The following is a 16,008-nucleotide window of genomic DNA, read 5'->3' on the forward strand; positions in this document are numbered from 1 at the left end:
TGAATCACTTTCCATGCCAGTTCTATTTTAGGATGAATGGAGCCTGATCACCCCGCTAAGGTATGTCCTGATTTTGGTGTATTCTGAGAAAATTGAAATGTATATGCCAGGAAGAGAAAGGAAGAATGCAAATTGCTGCAAAATCTGGATGGATGATGAATTTTCAACACATTTTTTATTAACCATAATCCTTTATTAGACCTCACAGAGGTGTAAACTATACATACAAATACATTAGAAAGATACCCTCTTAACAGTAATGCTTCACATTTTGGACCTGATACCAAGAGGGTTGCAAACATTTCAGTACATTCTACAAACCAAAGGGTGCATTAGCCTTTATGTATACAGAGTGACAAAGCCCTTTACTGAAATCAAAGTAGATAAAAGTGAAAATCAGTCAACTACCTCTTCCAACCTTTACCTACCATAAATGCATATAAAAGCCTTTAAAAGCATGAATACACTATTATTTATGGAGCAAAGTTTACTGTTCTAGACAGCTCATAGAGAGAGGGGAAGAGAATGGTCAAGATGGCATTACATGAACTGCAAACTAGCAAAACTTCTTGAATTTTCCTTATATTTGTACATATCAAGAGCTCCATTTTTTTTTTTTTTTATTTATTGGTTGTTACTAGAAAAGCTTATAAGTGCTAAATGGGGAGAATAGCGCAACAAAGACATTGTTGAGGTATTTGGGGGATTCTGCAACACAATGATGTTACATACACAGTATGAAATATTATTTGTCATCAAGTAGTGACATTGTATTATGAGTAAGCACAAGAAAATAAAAAAGAAAGAATAAATCCAGTTAGAACTTTAATAGATATTTAAATGGTTTCTAGTAAATGAACACTTAACACTTTTCACTGTTTGGATATAATGACTTGAAATGTTAATAGTAGGATTATTCAGTAGTGAAATCAGAAACTCATTTATCCACATTCATGCTTTGCATCATGGAAACCCCAGTTTTAGTCAGGATACCAATTGAGGTCCAACACTGAAGAAAGAGAGGACAATTACTCTTTATGGAAAGGCTGTCCTGAAAACCAAGTGCTATTAATCTCTTTTTTTAGCATTCTGGGTAGCTTTGCAGTAATTTGGGAGAACAGAAAGCTTATACGTTATTTGATTATCAGCAGCAGGTGGTGCTGCTTCTTCTACTTTCATTTTGTTTCCTGAAATCCTTAGTCTTGATGAACATGTTTAATATTCAACCCTAAGACTCCAAGGATTAAGGAACTGTGAAACAGAACCATCACATTCTGATAAAAGCAACAAGAGGTGTCGGACTACAGGTGAAGCTGTTCAGAACATTATGAAGTACCAGTGTGCTTTCAGTGGAGCATTTTATGACTCATGTCTGATGAGACTTAGTTTAATCAGGCAACTATTGTCATTATGCACTTTTGAGAATTATTTTTTCACCTTGTTCAGGATTTCTGTAGAATTCTGTTGGACTAATTCCTTAGAGACAGAAATAAATGAAAATATATTATTTATGCACTGTATCATGCACTGTCACTTGCATGTGCTGTATTATATTCAAGCTTGTCTCTAAGTGGAAATAATGAAGAGAAACATAAGTCTTATGCAGTATTTATATAAATTACATTTGAAATTCTAGAGTAAAAAAAATAGGATAGAATTCATTGCTGTGCACAAAATAAGGACATTTTACTTCTTTATTGATAACACTTTAGTCTATTGTTTCTGGTTCTTTTGTCTTTGATCATTGTTAAAGTGAGGGTTTTTTCACACCTTAAGTCAGGTTAATGCCAGTAAACCAGGAAGAGTGGAACATTCGTTTGATTTTTAAATTTATGAACTTAAATATTTCACTACAAGATATGAGTTTCATTTAATCAGTTGTTTATATAGTTATCTGGCTAAACCTTTTTCTTTAACATGAGTACATGAAGCATGATCCTATTTGACAGGATAGAATCCTTTTTGTTCTGCAGGTATTTTGTTGCTGCTTTAGAGGAATTAAATTATACTAATGAATGGAAAATACAATAAAATGTATTTTTATCAAATCCCTTTGATTTGGTAAAAAAAAGGTGGGAAAAATTACGTCTCAACTGTTTTGATTTTGTTTATTAAGAACTTCAATAAAGTCATAATATGTAGCTATTTTAGGTGGGTGTATGTTAAATACTTGTGGGAAAGAATGTTTAGCAGCAGAAGTATCACATTGGTGCTTTTTATGACTTCTGTGAGTCAAATTGTCAAAACAAAAAGTTACTGAAGAACACAGAGAAATCAAGAATTATTATAAGTAATTTGGGATATAGGAATTTGCTAAGCTTTTTCCACTTCTGATATAGTTAAGGGTGCTGTAGAGAGGGATGAATTATTCTTACAAAAACATATAAATGACAAATTAATAGTTCAGGTGATGATAAAATAATCATTCTGCTCTGTTTATATTACCCATTCTTACTTTGAAGAGATGCTTACACTTAAAAAAAATCAGAATTAACAGAAGTTTTATGGAGAAATATGAAATAAAAGATAAAATTTTAATTAAAGTTTTTATAATATGGCCCTCTGAGTTAGCATTTCATATCTGCATCTAAAAAGATAAATTTATTTGCCTGATGACAATGAAGAGGTGTCTTATGGTTTAAATGTCTGGTCATTTCTTTAGGTATGGAAAACAAAGACAGGATCTAAATTGTGACATCCATATTACACAATGTTCTTCTAAAATTAGATTCCAGTTGGATTACTGAAAATCCAAAAGATTTGGATCAAATCCATAAGATTTGAAGAGAAAAAAGCAAGCATTTCAAATTTTACTTGACAGGAAAAAGAAAAGCATAATATACACGTGCACACACACATGCACATAGACATGCACACACTGTAGCATTGTCTATATATACACATATATATATGTACATGTGTCTATATATGTGTATGTATACACAACTACACCCTTTATGCAACCTAGTGTAAGATTTCCTAATGTAATCAGCAGGGAGGTCCTTCCTATTTTGGTCTCTGCCAGAATGGCATCTCTATACTTCCTGATGTGTAATCAAATTTCAGACATTCCTGTAACACCCTTTGTGTAAAATAAAGTCAAAGAAGATTTCTATATATCAGATGCTGTGTGTTTGGGCATTTATAGTCCAGTGGAATATTCTAGTGCTGTCAGAGGCAAAATGTTTAGTGTAGGAGTAGAATGGGTAACAACTTTGTGTTGAAATCTTTCTTTCAAGACAAATTTAATCTAGTTGCTTTACTGAATGCCACTTCCACACATGAATTGGATAATTAGTAATCTCATTAGGAAAAAGTCTTTATTTTATGCGGATTGTACCCAAGAGAAAAAATATCACTCAAAAGCCTCATCTCCTCCTCCTGTGCCCCTTGTCCCCAGAATCAAAACAAAATGAATCAAAGCAAAACAACCCTCCCAAACAAACAGACAAACAATAGAATTATGTTGCAATAGTGTTTTAAGTTTTCTGGGCAGAGCAAGAGGGAGGAATAAACCTTGGTTTTGATTAGAAGTTGGGTGTTTGGAAGACTAATTTCCACTGACTAGCATCCTAAAAAGAGGGATCAGTGTAAGTAGACCTCCTCCCCCAAAAATAAATTATTACTATTCCTTTTCAGACTAAAAATAAAACATTTTAAATATATTGTTTATACCTTCATCAGAACAACATAAGTATTCTATCTGGCCGATAGGTTCCAACAATCTTTTTGGGCTTAATTTAGCATAATTTCAAAATAAAAAAAATGAAATGTGAAATTTTGCACATAACGATGTTCATAGAGACCACATAAAGTAATAAAAAAAAATAATTCACAGACTGTTAGCCATATATTTCAACTTTTTCTCACAATTTGGAACTGGTGAGAATTGAAAAAAACAGTTTCCTTTTAGGAATAATATTTTTCATTCCTTGTTAAATACAGATGTGCTTGCATCTTTTGCAGGTTTTAAGAAAATTTAGTTTTGGATTATGTACCATGAGTGAGAAAGGAATCAGGTAAAACTAAAAATGTGTGCTCAGTGAAAATCTTGATTGTATCTTGCCACTGACCAAGCCAAACTTTACACTGATTTCAGACTAGAGTGTGGCTTAAAAATCTCTGGTATGTTATAGAACTTGCACAATCTGAAAGGCTTTTAGTCATATCAAGGTTTTCAGTTCCCTGACTTCAAACACTTTTCTTCATCCGAATTTCTGACTTGGAGTAAAGATTAAGAATTTCATTTAAAGTCTATGAATTTTTGTGGCATTTTGTTTCTTATTCCTGCCGCACCTGCATTGATATAAGATTACTGTTTTTTGAGTGACAAAAAGTTGAAAAGTTATGGCTAGTTTTATTTCTATTTTAATAACCATACCTATGTAATTGTCATTTTCATACATTAAAAAAATATTTATGCTTTCTTTTATATTTTAGTCAAGTACTTTCTTAAACAAAACAATAGCACCACTTTGGCATTGTTGGCCAAATCAGTAACAGGTAAAGCAAATATGCAAATATGCTTTTCTGATCTTGTCATATCACACACTTGCTTGTTGAATGGAGAGCAAGAAGACACAGTGCTTGACCTAAAGTCTTCATTAATCAACTTTAACCATTGGTACTGGGAGAACAAGGAGCTCAGGGGGCAACTGAGCATGGCTCCTAGCTGTGTGTGGAATTCACTTCTATAAAGAATTACCACTAATTCACCCTTCAGTCTTACCAAAGTAATCGACATGGTGAGCTGCCTTGGGAAAAAAGGGGACCTATTTTCATGTATCTACCAGGACTGGATGCTTTGATTTTCTTGTCTCTCTTGGCTGAATGGTGCACATGAGCTCATAGAAGTCCTTAGTGGAAATGGAGGTGTGGGTTTATAACTACATCTTGAGAAGAATAAAGGATTTATTAATTATCCGTTTAAACTCTTAATGACTAACTACGTTTACTATGAAGATGAGAATTAAATTTTGCTACCTTGATGAAAGAGAGATAGTAACTTCAGTGTGTTTAGATCTGCAGTGCTATTTGGACTGACTGAAAATGAGGCTTAATTCACTTTTTACTTATGCATTTCAGTGATATTCTGTGTAATAGTTGGAGTTCTAAGTCTATTCTAGAAAGCAAAGATCTGTGATCTGTCATGTAACTTATACAATAGGGAAGGGTGAGAAATGGGCTTTTCTTTACCATTTCAGTGACTTATGAGAATATACAGCATCTGTTGGGAGCCCTGTTCCTAAACATCTGGAGTGCTTTTAAAAGTTCAGTTGAACCTTTCAATTTATTTAATTAGAAGTTTTTCAAGACAGGATGCTTTGTACTTTTTGGAGGAAGGTGCTTTGGCTCACACTTCAACTTCTTTAAGTAGCAGATTTTATTGTGATTATTAAGCTCATGCAGCCCTTTATCTTTCACACTAACTGGTTTAAAATATGCTCCCTGCCATATGACTGGAGACTTCTTATGCAAAATGCATTCCCCATCCATGCATTTCTCACCTCTGTGCGGCTGGAGCTACTTTCCATTTTGTGGTATCATTTATTCTCTAGTAAAGCATAGTGTTGCCTTTGAAGTTTGCAGCTATTCAGTATTTATTTTGTTGCTTTCAAGAATTGTTCTAATTTGTTTAGATAGTTGTCAAATTGTGATAAATATTTCTGTCTCAGAGTGACATTTTCTAATTATGGTTTTTCAGCAGCAGTAATACAGTGGCATGAATGTGAGTGTGTGAATCCCAAGATAAGACCAAGAATTTGAATTAATTTACAGGAATTAATGCAAAATGATGGATAGTTATTCAGTTAAAAGCGCATCAGTAAAAAAGTTATCTACAAAGAAACTTGCTGCCACAGATATCTGTAAATTGCTTTCTACGCTCACACCTTTATTCCCTCTTTCCCTTAGAACTTCAGAAGAAACAGGGGACAGAAAGGTTCATGGGGCATGAAATAGAAACCTGTATTATGTCCATTACATCAAAATAATGGTTTGTTCTTAGATTACATTGCAGAATTCTTATAGCCATTAAAATAAAAGTCCTTCCCTCTCCATCCCCCCTGTGAAAAAAAAGCCTGTAGGAGCTGTGACAGGTATCAGAATTGCTAACTCTGTTTATTGAATTGGTGGTAAATAATTTAGATTAGTTTCCACATCTGTTTCTCTTTTCTTCCTTTTTCAACATAACTATCTCAGTCAGTGAGAGCTGTGACATATTCTTTTTATTCATTTACTGTTCTACTTTTACATTGCTATGGCAGCTTATTGTGCATATAGACATCCATCTCACAGAAAGCAGAGGGTTTAAAGAGTTGTATAGGAATACATTGCACTTGTTAAGAATACAAACCGCAAATTTGCTATGGGAATATAAAAGAAACTACAATAATTTGTTAGACTTTTATGACCTTTCCTACTTGTTTACAAGGGACTATTGAGGAGCTGTACATATGTAGTCTGGAGAGAACTTTCTCTTGTGTTGAAGTCAATAGTTACTGACTCCCTTGGTTGCAGTGGAAAGTAAGGCAGATTTGAGCAGCCTTCAAAAGGAGACGCTTCCTTTATAGATCTAATCTACCACCTCCCTAACTGCTCCCTTCATGCACTGTTTTCCAGGCCCCCTTTGGAGCCTGACCAAGAGATGTTTCATCCCTTGCCTGAGCCTAACACAAAAAAAGTTGAATGGGACCACATTTGAGTTCTTGAACAGGGTGGAACAGTGAGTTCTCCTCTACCTTCCCTTCTCCCACAGGTATGTTTAATGCTCACCTTGAGACACTCTTGGCTGCTTATGACCCTTCACTGCTTGGCCAATCTACACTGGGCTGGTTTAAAAAAATGCAGCAGAGGACACGGTGTTATTCAAGGTAGAACCACTGCAGGGCCCATCAAAGTTACATGGCAGGGATTATCTGGGGATCTCTGTCTCCCACAAGAGCACGTGAATGGCAGCTGTAAGTAAGGGTGTAAGGATGTTTTGTTAATCTCTCCTTGAAGACTCATTCTACACTAGTAATTTGGTAATTAGGTTAGCCTTTCTGATTTATAGAGAGATGCAGCAGCCCAGCTCACAGTCAGGTAAGCCACACCTGATCGTGGGAAGAATTAAAATGGAAGGAAACTTGAGTACCCCTTTATGATTGAACAGAATGCTGATATTTCAGGAACATTTAGGCCCTGGTGGACTATCCTTTGAAGTCACATGAGGGCTGTTTTTCAAATTGTCTTCTCTGGGCGTAGACAACTATGAGTTTGCATTCCACATAATCAGATGTCAAAACACCACCCTTCAAGTATCTAAAAGGAAACAAGTGTCTGAATTTTCTTTTGAAGATGATAAAGTTATTTTCTAGTTGAAATCTGAAGCCATTTTCATTGATTGAAGCTGAATATTTTTGAATGTATTTTCTTATTTAATCTTTGGCTTGGTCTTTCCATATTTGCTTTTACTTATTACTGTTTTGGCCAGACCCTTTCATGTAACAAACTATAAAATAGCACCGTTGCACTATAAAACAGAGATTTTTTTACATACTGTTTGATATATGTGTATTGTTATGCTAAATTTTACATACTGCATTATATGGAGGAAGAAAGAAGTTACCTATATTGTTGCAAAATAATTACCTGGAAGAATCATTACTGGTTTGAGAGCCTATGTATGCTTTAACTGCTTTTAAAAATCTTTTGTCTCACAAATTGCAAAAAAATTGCACATTTGCAAGAGAAGGAAGAATAAAACTGTCTTAAAACAAATGCATCTATAACCCATATTTTGTCAAAATGCCGCAGATGGAATTAATGGATGTTTAAAACTGTATATGTTACCTTACTGCTGCTGTTACTGGGAATGTCAAACTGTGCAAATATGAAGGGATAGACAAACAATGTTTGCAGACACTGTAAAACAAACAGCCTGTTGCTTGTAAAGAAGTGCAAATAAAAAAACCACCACTTAGACAAGGCTGATGAATGACTCCAGCAGCCAGTGTTCATAGGTTAATTTAGTGCAATTGGATCCATCAAAGGCCCATAAATTTGTAGGCTTTTGAGGGGCACAGGACTTTAAGAGTTTTCGTGCAGGACATTTAAAACAGGTTAACAAACAGTAATATATCAACCACAGAATTTTTTAGCTCTGGGCTGGTTAAAATGTTCTGTTCTCTAAAGACTTAATATTGGAATGTTTAGTTGCATTGTTCACTGGGAGAATGCCCATTGGTTGAAATTGCATCAAGCTTTTTAAAACAAAGGGGTTTTTTTTTTAAGTCTTCCAATGTTTAACAAATAATTTATTTACAGCAAAGTATCCTGCAGATGGCACATTCATTCTTCATTCTTGTGGATGGCATGTTCTTACATTCTGTAATTTCTGTTTCCTGTGTTCCCTCTACTTGTGTTCTTCAAATGCACTTCCTGAAAGTTTAGAAAGAAAAATTTATTACAGGTAGGTTTAAATACATTGTATGCTCACAAAACTTATAATAGTGGGAAAACAGTTGTCTAGAGTTCTGGAACTGCAGATAATTGTGTTTAATCAATAATTCAGTCATCTGCAAAGAACTTAGCTACACAGAACTCCTGTATCTGAAATTCCCTATTCTCTCCTAGACATAAACACTTCGACTGCTGTCATGCTTGATCTGGTAGAGGAGACATCTGCTGCTGGAACTTGAATGGGCTTAGGGATATGGTAGGTACCAAAGATTTCCTTTCTTTCCCAAAGACATTTACAAAAGCAGGATGTATAGGGGCCAGGGAACTTTCTAGTTTTAACTGCAGGATTTATGGAATCTCTTGGGCTATGGTACCAGGTATTTCAAAATTGCTCTGCTAACTACATATTGCACAGATGGCATATTAGGTGTTTTGGATTTTGTTGGATAAGACCTTGAGGAGGAAAAAAATTATGGATTAGCTGGAGGAGCTGCAGCCATATAATTTGGATTTTCAAAACAGACAAGGTGATATGCCAGGCAAATCAAGAGAGCTTTGGAATGAATAATACCCTCAGTTCCCTGTCATTCCACACAGAGGCCAGTCTTCAGCAGCTGTGATGGGGGTGGTATATACATTTCATTTTGATTTCCACATTTGCCACTCTAGTAAATATTAGCCAGGCCCAAGACTCCATATTCTGTATGAGACTAAAGCCAGAAGTTTTAAGTGACTCTCCATATTTATAATACTCATCAGAAGTCAAATTCCTAGTTAAATGAAATGATGGGTTTTTTTCCAAGAAAAGCCAAAAATATGAGAGGAATTATTATTTAAAAAATGTAAAAAATTCGGCAGTACTATTAATTGTTAAATTTATTATACCACCACCAAGTATAAAACATTGAGCCAAACTAGGATTTATCATCACTGACAAGTCAAAGTTGTTAACAGCAAAATAATCATAACGAATAAATGTTTTGCTATGAATATGCCATTATAGACTAGATTAATCATCTAGTCACTATTCCTGTGAGCAGTTCAGAAGGATACTGGCTTGTTCTCATCCAGTTTTGCTAATATTGCTGTAGAATAGCATCAATCAAATACAGAATCAGAAAAGTCAACACAATTCTGCTTATGCTTAAATTAAAATATATTTTGATTTTCATTGCCTGTTTCTCTTCTAGCTTTTCCAAGATGACCTTTGCTATCTTCACCTTTTTCTGAAGTTATACCTTAGTTTTCACCCTGAAGAGCTCAGTCTGTGTGAACCCCTAAATTTTCACTTATTTTCATTAAAATCATCATAGCAGAATTTCAGAGGAGTCTGCCAACACTAAGGATTCTGCATTATTCTACAAGTGCTTATATTGGTTACAATGAGCTAAGAAAACAGGAATTTCTTTACTCATCTGCCCAGTTTGTTTTTTTTTTCTACACGGCAACAAAACAAAATATTCTTCTCAGTGCTGACCCTAAATGCCTTGAAGAGAGTTTAACAGCATATAGGAAAAGCTATATGCTTCATTTTGTCTGCCAATAGTCATATATTCTTAAAAATTATGAACTCTTGATCTACAAAATGGACAGTGAGAGCCTTAAAATGAAACAACAGCCATTTTGCATTGCAGTGATTTTCAAAGTATATTTAGATTGAAAATTAACTCTATGTTTCCCAAATGAAAATGTAAATTCTCTCTGCTGCTGTTGTCTGACTTTGAAATGGATTTATCATTCAAATAAAGCAGGTACTAAGATGCAGGAGTGTTTCACTTACAGATTTTAACACTGACAAGTAGGTGGAAAAAGAATTGTCATGATACAGACTAGCTTTGAAATTGAAGGAAGATGGCAGGTTGCTTTTAAAACACTTCCTTCTCCAGAATCAGCATTTTGAGAAATAGCTACTAATAGTGTACTGGTAGTAGCATGCATGCCAGAAAATGCTTTGACCCACATAACACATTTTTTTTCAAGTATGAAATGCTGAGACCACTTGCAGGGGGGAAGCACAGACCCCCAAACCAGGTGTGACTGGCTTAATTAGGTTCTCAGACCTGCATTGGTACTGGCATAGAAAAGTTTGGTTTGTTTCTCAAGTCTTTGAGAAGAAGGTAATTAGAAATAAAACTGCTCCGAGCTGATATTCAGACCCAGGCAAAGAAAATCTTCAAGATGACAGATGCAAAATGTCAGCAATGTATAAGTCAGCTAAAGAACAGGGAAGCAGACTTCTAGCCCATCACCTTCAGAGTGATTCTTTGTAGTTAAGGCATCATCAACAGTAGGATAACAACTACCTCGGTGATGGTAATGGTCATTTGACTGAGCTGGAAGGGTATTGGGTAGCATGCAGCAACATTCTTATCCTATTAGAGCAGACATTCAAACCTCATACTGGCATTGAAAGTTCTCTTGCTCTACTGGTAGTAAATGGAAATTCTAATGTTTGTAGTAACAGGCATGATACCTTGGCTATGAATTCTCTGGGGTCTCGTTGAAAGCTTTCTAGTTCTGTGGGCAGTGTGATCACTGACATAAAAACAGGGCTGCAAAGGAAGCAACGGGAGAAAATAGTTCTCTGAAAAGGCCAAGTCCTTCTATCTGTTTCACCTAAAAGTTCACTCATTGGCTTGGTGATGTGGCATAGCTTCAACAGAAATTGGGACTGGTGCCATGGTGCATATTTTGGCCTATAAATGTATCTGTGAGTTGAAACTGAGCCAATTACAAAAGAATCTGCCAGTCTTAGAAAAAATTAATGAGAAATAATGCAATACTTTTTCTGTTTTCTTAATGGCGTTCTCTTAAACTAAAAATACTAATACCTTTTCCCTTTCTCTCTTAGTCCCCCTTAGTATTTATTTACATTTTGAAGGTTAGATAAAATCAGAAAAGCATTTTTGAGTGAATCCACTTCCTATTCATACTTTGTTGGTATATATATTTGTGTTTTTTTTCACTTTTGAGGCCTAAAGATGAATAAGGACTGAAAATCTGAGGAAGAGCAAAATTTTATCTAGATATGTACCTCTTATCCCCTTTTGCTCAGGTTGCAAGGGGATGACATGGCACTGTGTTCATGAACAAGTTCAAGATGTGCCAGGGTTGATTTAGATTTCATGGCAGGAAAACTTTCTTCACAAACAACATTGTCAAGCACTGAAAAAGCTGCCTGAGGAAGTTGTGCAATCATTAGCCCTGGAGTTATTTAAAATATGTGTACATGTGGCACTTACGGACAGGGTTTATTGGTGAACTTGGCAGTGCTGAGTTAATGGCTGAACCTAATGTTCTTAGAGTTCTTTCCCAACCTAAAAGATTGTATGATTCTTTTTTTTACTGGATTTTAAAATCAGCCTTACTAGCCTTCACCTTCAGTAGTAATTTTCAAGGTACCCTGTAATCTTGAATTTATAAGCAGTTTCTGACATTGTTTCTGTGACACAACTTCATTTGGAACGGTCACAATCTTCCCTCATGTAGAGTTGTGGAAATGTCTGTTGCTTCCTTTAGTAGGGTAGTTGTTTTTCAAGGAGCTAGTTTTCCAAATTGCTGTTAAAATTAATTCACTTTAAGAGTGATTGGCTAAACTTTTAGCATTTTTCAGAAGAGAAAGAAACAAATGAAAGAAAAGCTAGATGGTACCATGACTCCAAAGACAGGACTTAAACTCCCCTTCTTGCACTTGTTTTGCACTTTAAAACTCTAAATCTAATGTAAAACTAGAAGAAACCATTACTTTGACTTCCAGGAGAAATAGTGAAACTGTAAATAAGATCCCTAGTCCACTGAACTAAGATCATCCACCATCTTGTGCCTAGCAGGAACCACATCTGCCCAAGTGGGAAAATAGACCATTTACTTAAGCACTAGAAACACTAAAACAAAACCCTGATTCCTGGATTTGTCATTTAAAAAGATTACAAGGAGATGCTGAACGAAGACTGTCAGGTGTATGAAATGCATAAGAAACTGATTCTCTGTGAGATCTGAGAGGAACTGTACACATATATTTCACCTAGTCCTACTTTACATCTTGCATCTAAATACAAAAATTCTGATGAGGTTGTGTATATAAATATAATCATAGATATATATATACTTTATATGAATAAGATATAGATGTCATATATAACATCATATTGAGAGAAATTGTTTAACAGAAAAATAATCTGCTTAAGTATATCTATTATTATAGTTAAAACAAGTGACATATCAACACTATGAACTAGCTAAATACATTCGTCTTTGGAGAGTGTGTCCAAATAAGTTTGAACATTGTTGCTTTCCTTAATGGTGGCATGAACAACTGACTGCAAAAAGAGAAAGAAAAAAACTAAATGAGAATGTATACCAGTTTTTCCTACTGAATTCTGCTTCTCTTCCCTCCAGTGTACTTTCATTTTATCTATCACAAATCTGAATAATAGTTTTTCGTAACTGCTCTGTATTTTTATTTCCTCAATCTAATTTTCTCCATCCACAGGTAAAAATGAAAATTGTTTGTATTTTCCATCATATTTGTTATTCTGTTGCCAAGTTTCTATTGAGAAACATTTGCGATTTGTTTTATTCTGTTCAACACTCCTTTTCATGTACAGTTTCTGTAAAGGTGTTTTCTTTAATATTAATTTGCCTCTAATTTAATTTTCTTTCTTATTTTCTAAAAATTCCATCCTTTATTTGTAATGCATGTTGGTTCACTCAGTTTATAATATTTTACATCTTCTTGACCTCTTTGGTCTAATTCCCTCACCCTTTTTTTTTTTTTTGGTACTCCCCATTGTCCTTTTACTGCCCTTTTCACCTTTTGATTTTTTCTCTTTTTAATTTCCAGGATGATTTCTTCAGCAGCTATGCTCTCTCAGTTACTCAGTTGCATACTCCCTCTATTTTTTTCTTCTTCCAGTACCCCTCCTGAGTGCTGCGTCCCCTGATGCTGCAGAAGGATACAAGGTCTTTCCTGTCTGTAAAAAACAGTTCTCTCCTGCCTGTGTTTTGAACTGGCAAGAGGACAGCTGCCTAAAGATGACATCATTCTTTAGTCCTCCAAGGAAAGTGGTGTGGAGATCCGTCAAAGAGCTGGCAGGTATCTTGTCTCCTTTACTCCAATGTTTTATCCATCGCCTTAGCAACAAGCATGGGAAGGAGCACACGGATTCCTGGCCAAGCCTGTTCTCTTCTTTTCCCTAAGTTTTCTTCAGCTTTCCTTAAGTTTATGTGTGCCCAGATAAGAATAAACCTAAACCTGGGGTTTCTTGTCTGCAGTTGAGCTCCATCTGAAGAAGTCTTCACTTTTCGCCCTATGTGCCCTTTGAGGTCTCAAGGTGATACTTCCCAGGAATTATTATACAGACACTGATTTTTGGAAAACTCCTGAGGAAGAAGGGGGAAAGGATTCCATTCTATGGATTGATTTATGGAAAAGAATGGATTCTGGAATGTTTATGATAGTTCTTTTCATAAAGTTGATACTAAGGATTTTAATATACAGCATTGGTTTTCTGACTTCCTATGAAATCTCAGGTTCCAGGTCTTGTAAGCAAAAATTTTCAGATAACTGCAGGAGTGGTGCCAACATGTGTGTAGGACAGACAGGGTCAACAGCAATAAAATAAATCACGGGAGACTTCCAGCAGAAGACAGATAATATGTAAAACAGATGTTCAGACCTCAAACAGGAGAGACGGTTAAACATGAGCTTAATTGTAGCATATTCTGAGATGAGTTTTCTGAACTATAGGCTCTGTAGGTACATATATGTACTGTATATCTCGTGTCAGAGGAACAAAAATCTAGATACTCAGTACTCCACAACTATATAAATAATACCAGTCAATATTGGAAGAGGCTTGGAGAATATACATATTGAATAGTTAAAATGAAGTATGCAATGATTGCAGTGACTATCCATTTAGTTTAGTTCTGAAAAATAAGAAAAAAAAGAAGGAAAAAAATAGTGAAGGAAAAAAAAAATCATTTAAATGTAGAATGAATAGCAGAATGTCTGATTTCCTTCTTGAGCACTCACTCTATCTCTCCCTAAAAAGGGAGGATGAGTGAAGAGATTCTGGATAGATGAGTTGTTAAACATCCAGTGTTCAGTTTCTCTTTTGAAAGAAGACTTAGGTGGTATTTATGATTGGATGATGTGGGTACTTGTCGCTTACTATCCAATGGCAGGATAAGACCTCACAGCTACTAGTTTAGCAATTCCATGTTTTATTCAGTGTTCTAAGAGATGAGATGGATACACCACTTCCCACTTATTTCCCACCTTGGCAACTATTTTCCAAAGTTCCAATGAATCTAGTAGGCAGAAGACATCAATTATTTTCTATGTTACCAGCCTTGATAGAATTTTCCTTCCCTAAAATACGTAGGAGGTATTGTTGACTTTTTATGTTTGGGGTTTTTTTTGTTGGTTCTTTTTATATTAATCTTGTTTGGTTGTTTATTGCTCGTGAATTTTTCCCAGCCTGGCCTACCTTTTGTGCTTTTGGCATGTCGGTGTGGCGCTGGGCACGTACGGACCGTGCGGATTTAGGCGGCTTTATTGGAGCACAATACATCTCCAGCCTTCTCAGGTCACAACTCTGGAAGCAGCATTCATCCACTATTCCCTTGTGGTGTAAACGTCTACTGCTGGATCCATACCCCGTGGGCTTACCTATTCAAAACACAAAGGGAAAGTTTTTATGTTAGAAAGGAAATGCAAAGATCTCAGGAGCAGTCATATTATTAACATGTATTATGCTAGTTGAATCACCAATGACCATTGTAGAGGCTGCCTGTGTGTATCTATTCTGACCCTGTTCTCAGATACACCTTTGAATATTCCTTTCCAGATATTCCTGGAAATGGACAGCTTTGATCTATGTCTATGTGTGGTCGCTATTTAAGCATTTGAACATATCTATGCCTTCTTAGAAAAGTATTATTAAAATATTTTCTTGAACTGCATTAGCCTGAAATGAAGAGAGAGGAAGCTGAAATTTGACGTTTAGAAACCCTACAAAGGAAATTTGCCTTTTAGCTTTTGTATGAAAACTGATGGTTGAGACGACTGAGGTAGCTGGTGTGTAAAACCCATAGATCACTACCGTGTTGTAGACAAGTATTTCCTAATAAAAAGGGCTAGACCGAGGTACTGTGTGAACTCAGAGTGTGTTACAAAAGTCAAATAAATACTGTGTATCACTGCAAAGGCTGTAAGATCTGCAAGCTCAAAAGTGGGAAGCAGGAATCAAAGTAACAAAGTAACCAATGAAATAGGAAGGTTGGTGGAACGGATAAAAGTGGAAGATTTTTACAGTCCGTAGATTTGCACAAGATAAGAAATGGGACTGATACAGTGTGGCTTTCCTGTGCTTTGCATATGCACCAGCCATCTATGGAAAATACTTAACTGGCAAATATTTTGCATTTTTCACTCAGCTCCAGTGAAGGCCAACATACTCATTCATGCAACTCTTACACACTTGTATTTTTGTCTTTTTTCCCCCTTGTGGTTTATGATTTCCTTATTAACTGTGGAATTCTCTGCTGTCCCACACAGAG

General features: G+C 35.5%; 1 protein-coding gene across 2 annotated transcripts in view; it reads right to left on the reverse strand.

Moving 5' to 3' along the window:
- Positions 1 to 233: 233 nt before the first annotated feature.
- IGF1 (insulin like growth factor 1) overlaps positions 234 to 16,008 on the reverse strand; it is a 54,348-nt gene continuing 38,573 nt past the window's right edge. For both annotated transcript variants that reach the window (XM_005527879.3, XM_088055215.1), the window contains 2 exons: positions 14,937 to 15,118; positions 234 to 8,421 (listed from right to left, as the gene is read on the reverse strand). In XM_005527879.3, the coding sequence (XP_005527936.1) occupies positions 8,362 to 8,421; positions 14,937 to 15,118 (242 nt within the window). In that variant the 3' untranslated portion in view covers positions 234 to 8,361. The remainder of the gene's footprint in view (positions 8,422 to 14,936; positions 15,119 to 16,008) is intronic.

This window comes from Pseudopodoces humilis, chromosome 5 (assembly GCF_049639895.1).
Source record: "Pseudopodoces humilis isolate 2021_Gansu_Grassland_sample_001 chromosome 5, ASM4963989v1, whole genome shotgun sequence".
NCBI classification, from domain to species: Eukaryota; Metazoa; Chordata; class Aves; order Passeriformes; family Paridae; genus Pseudopodoces; species Pseudopodoces humilis.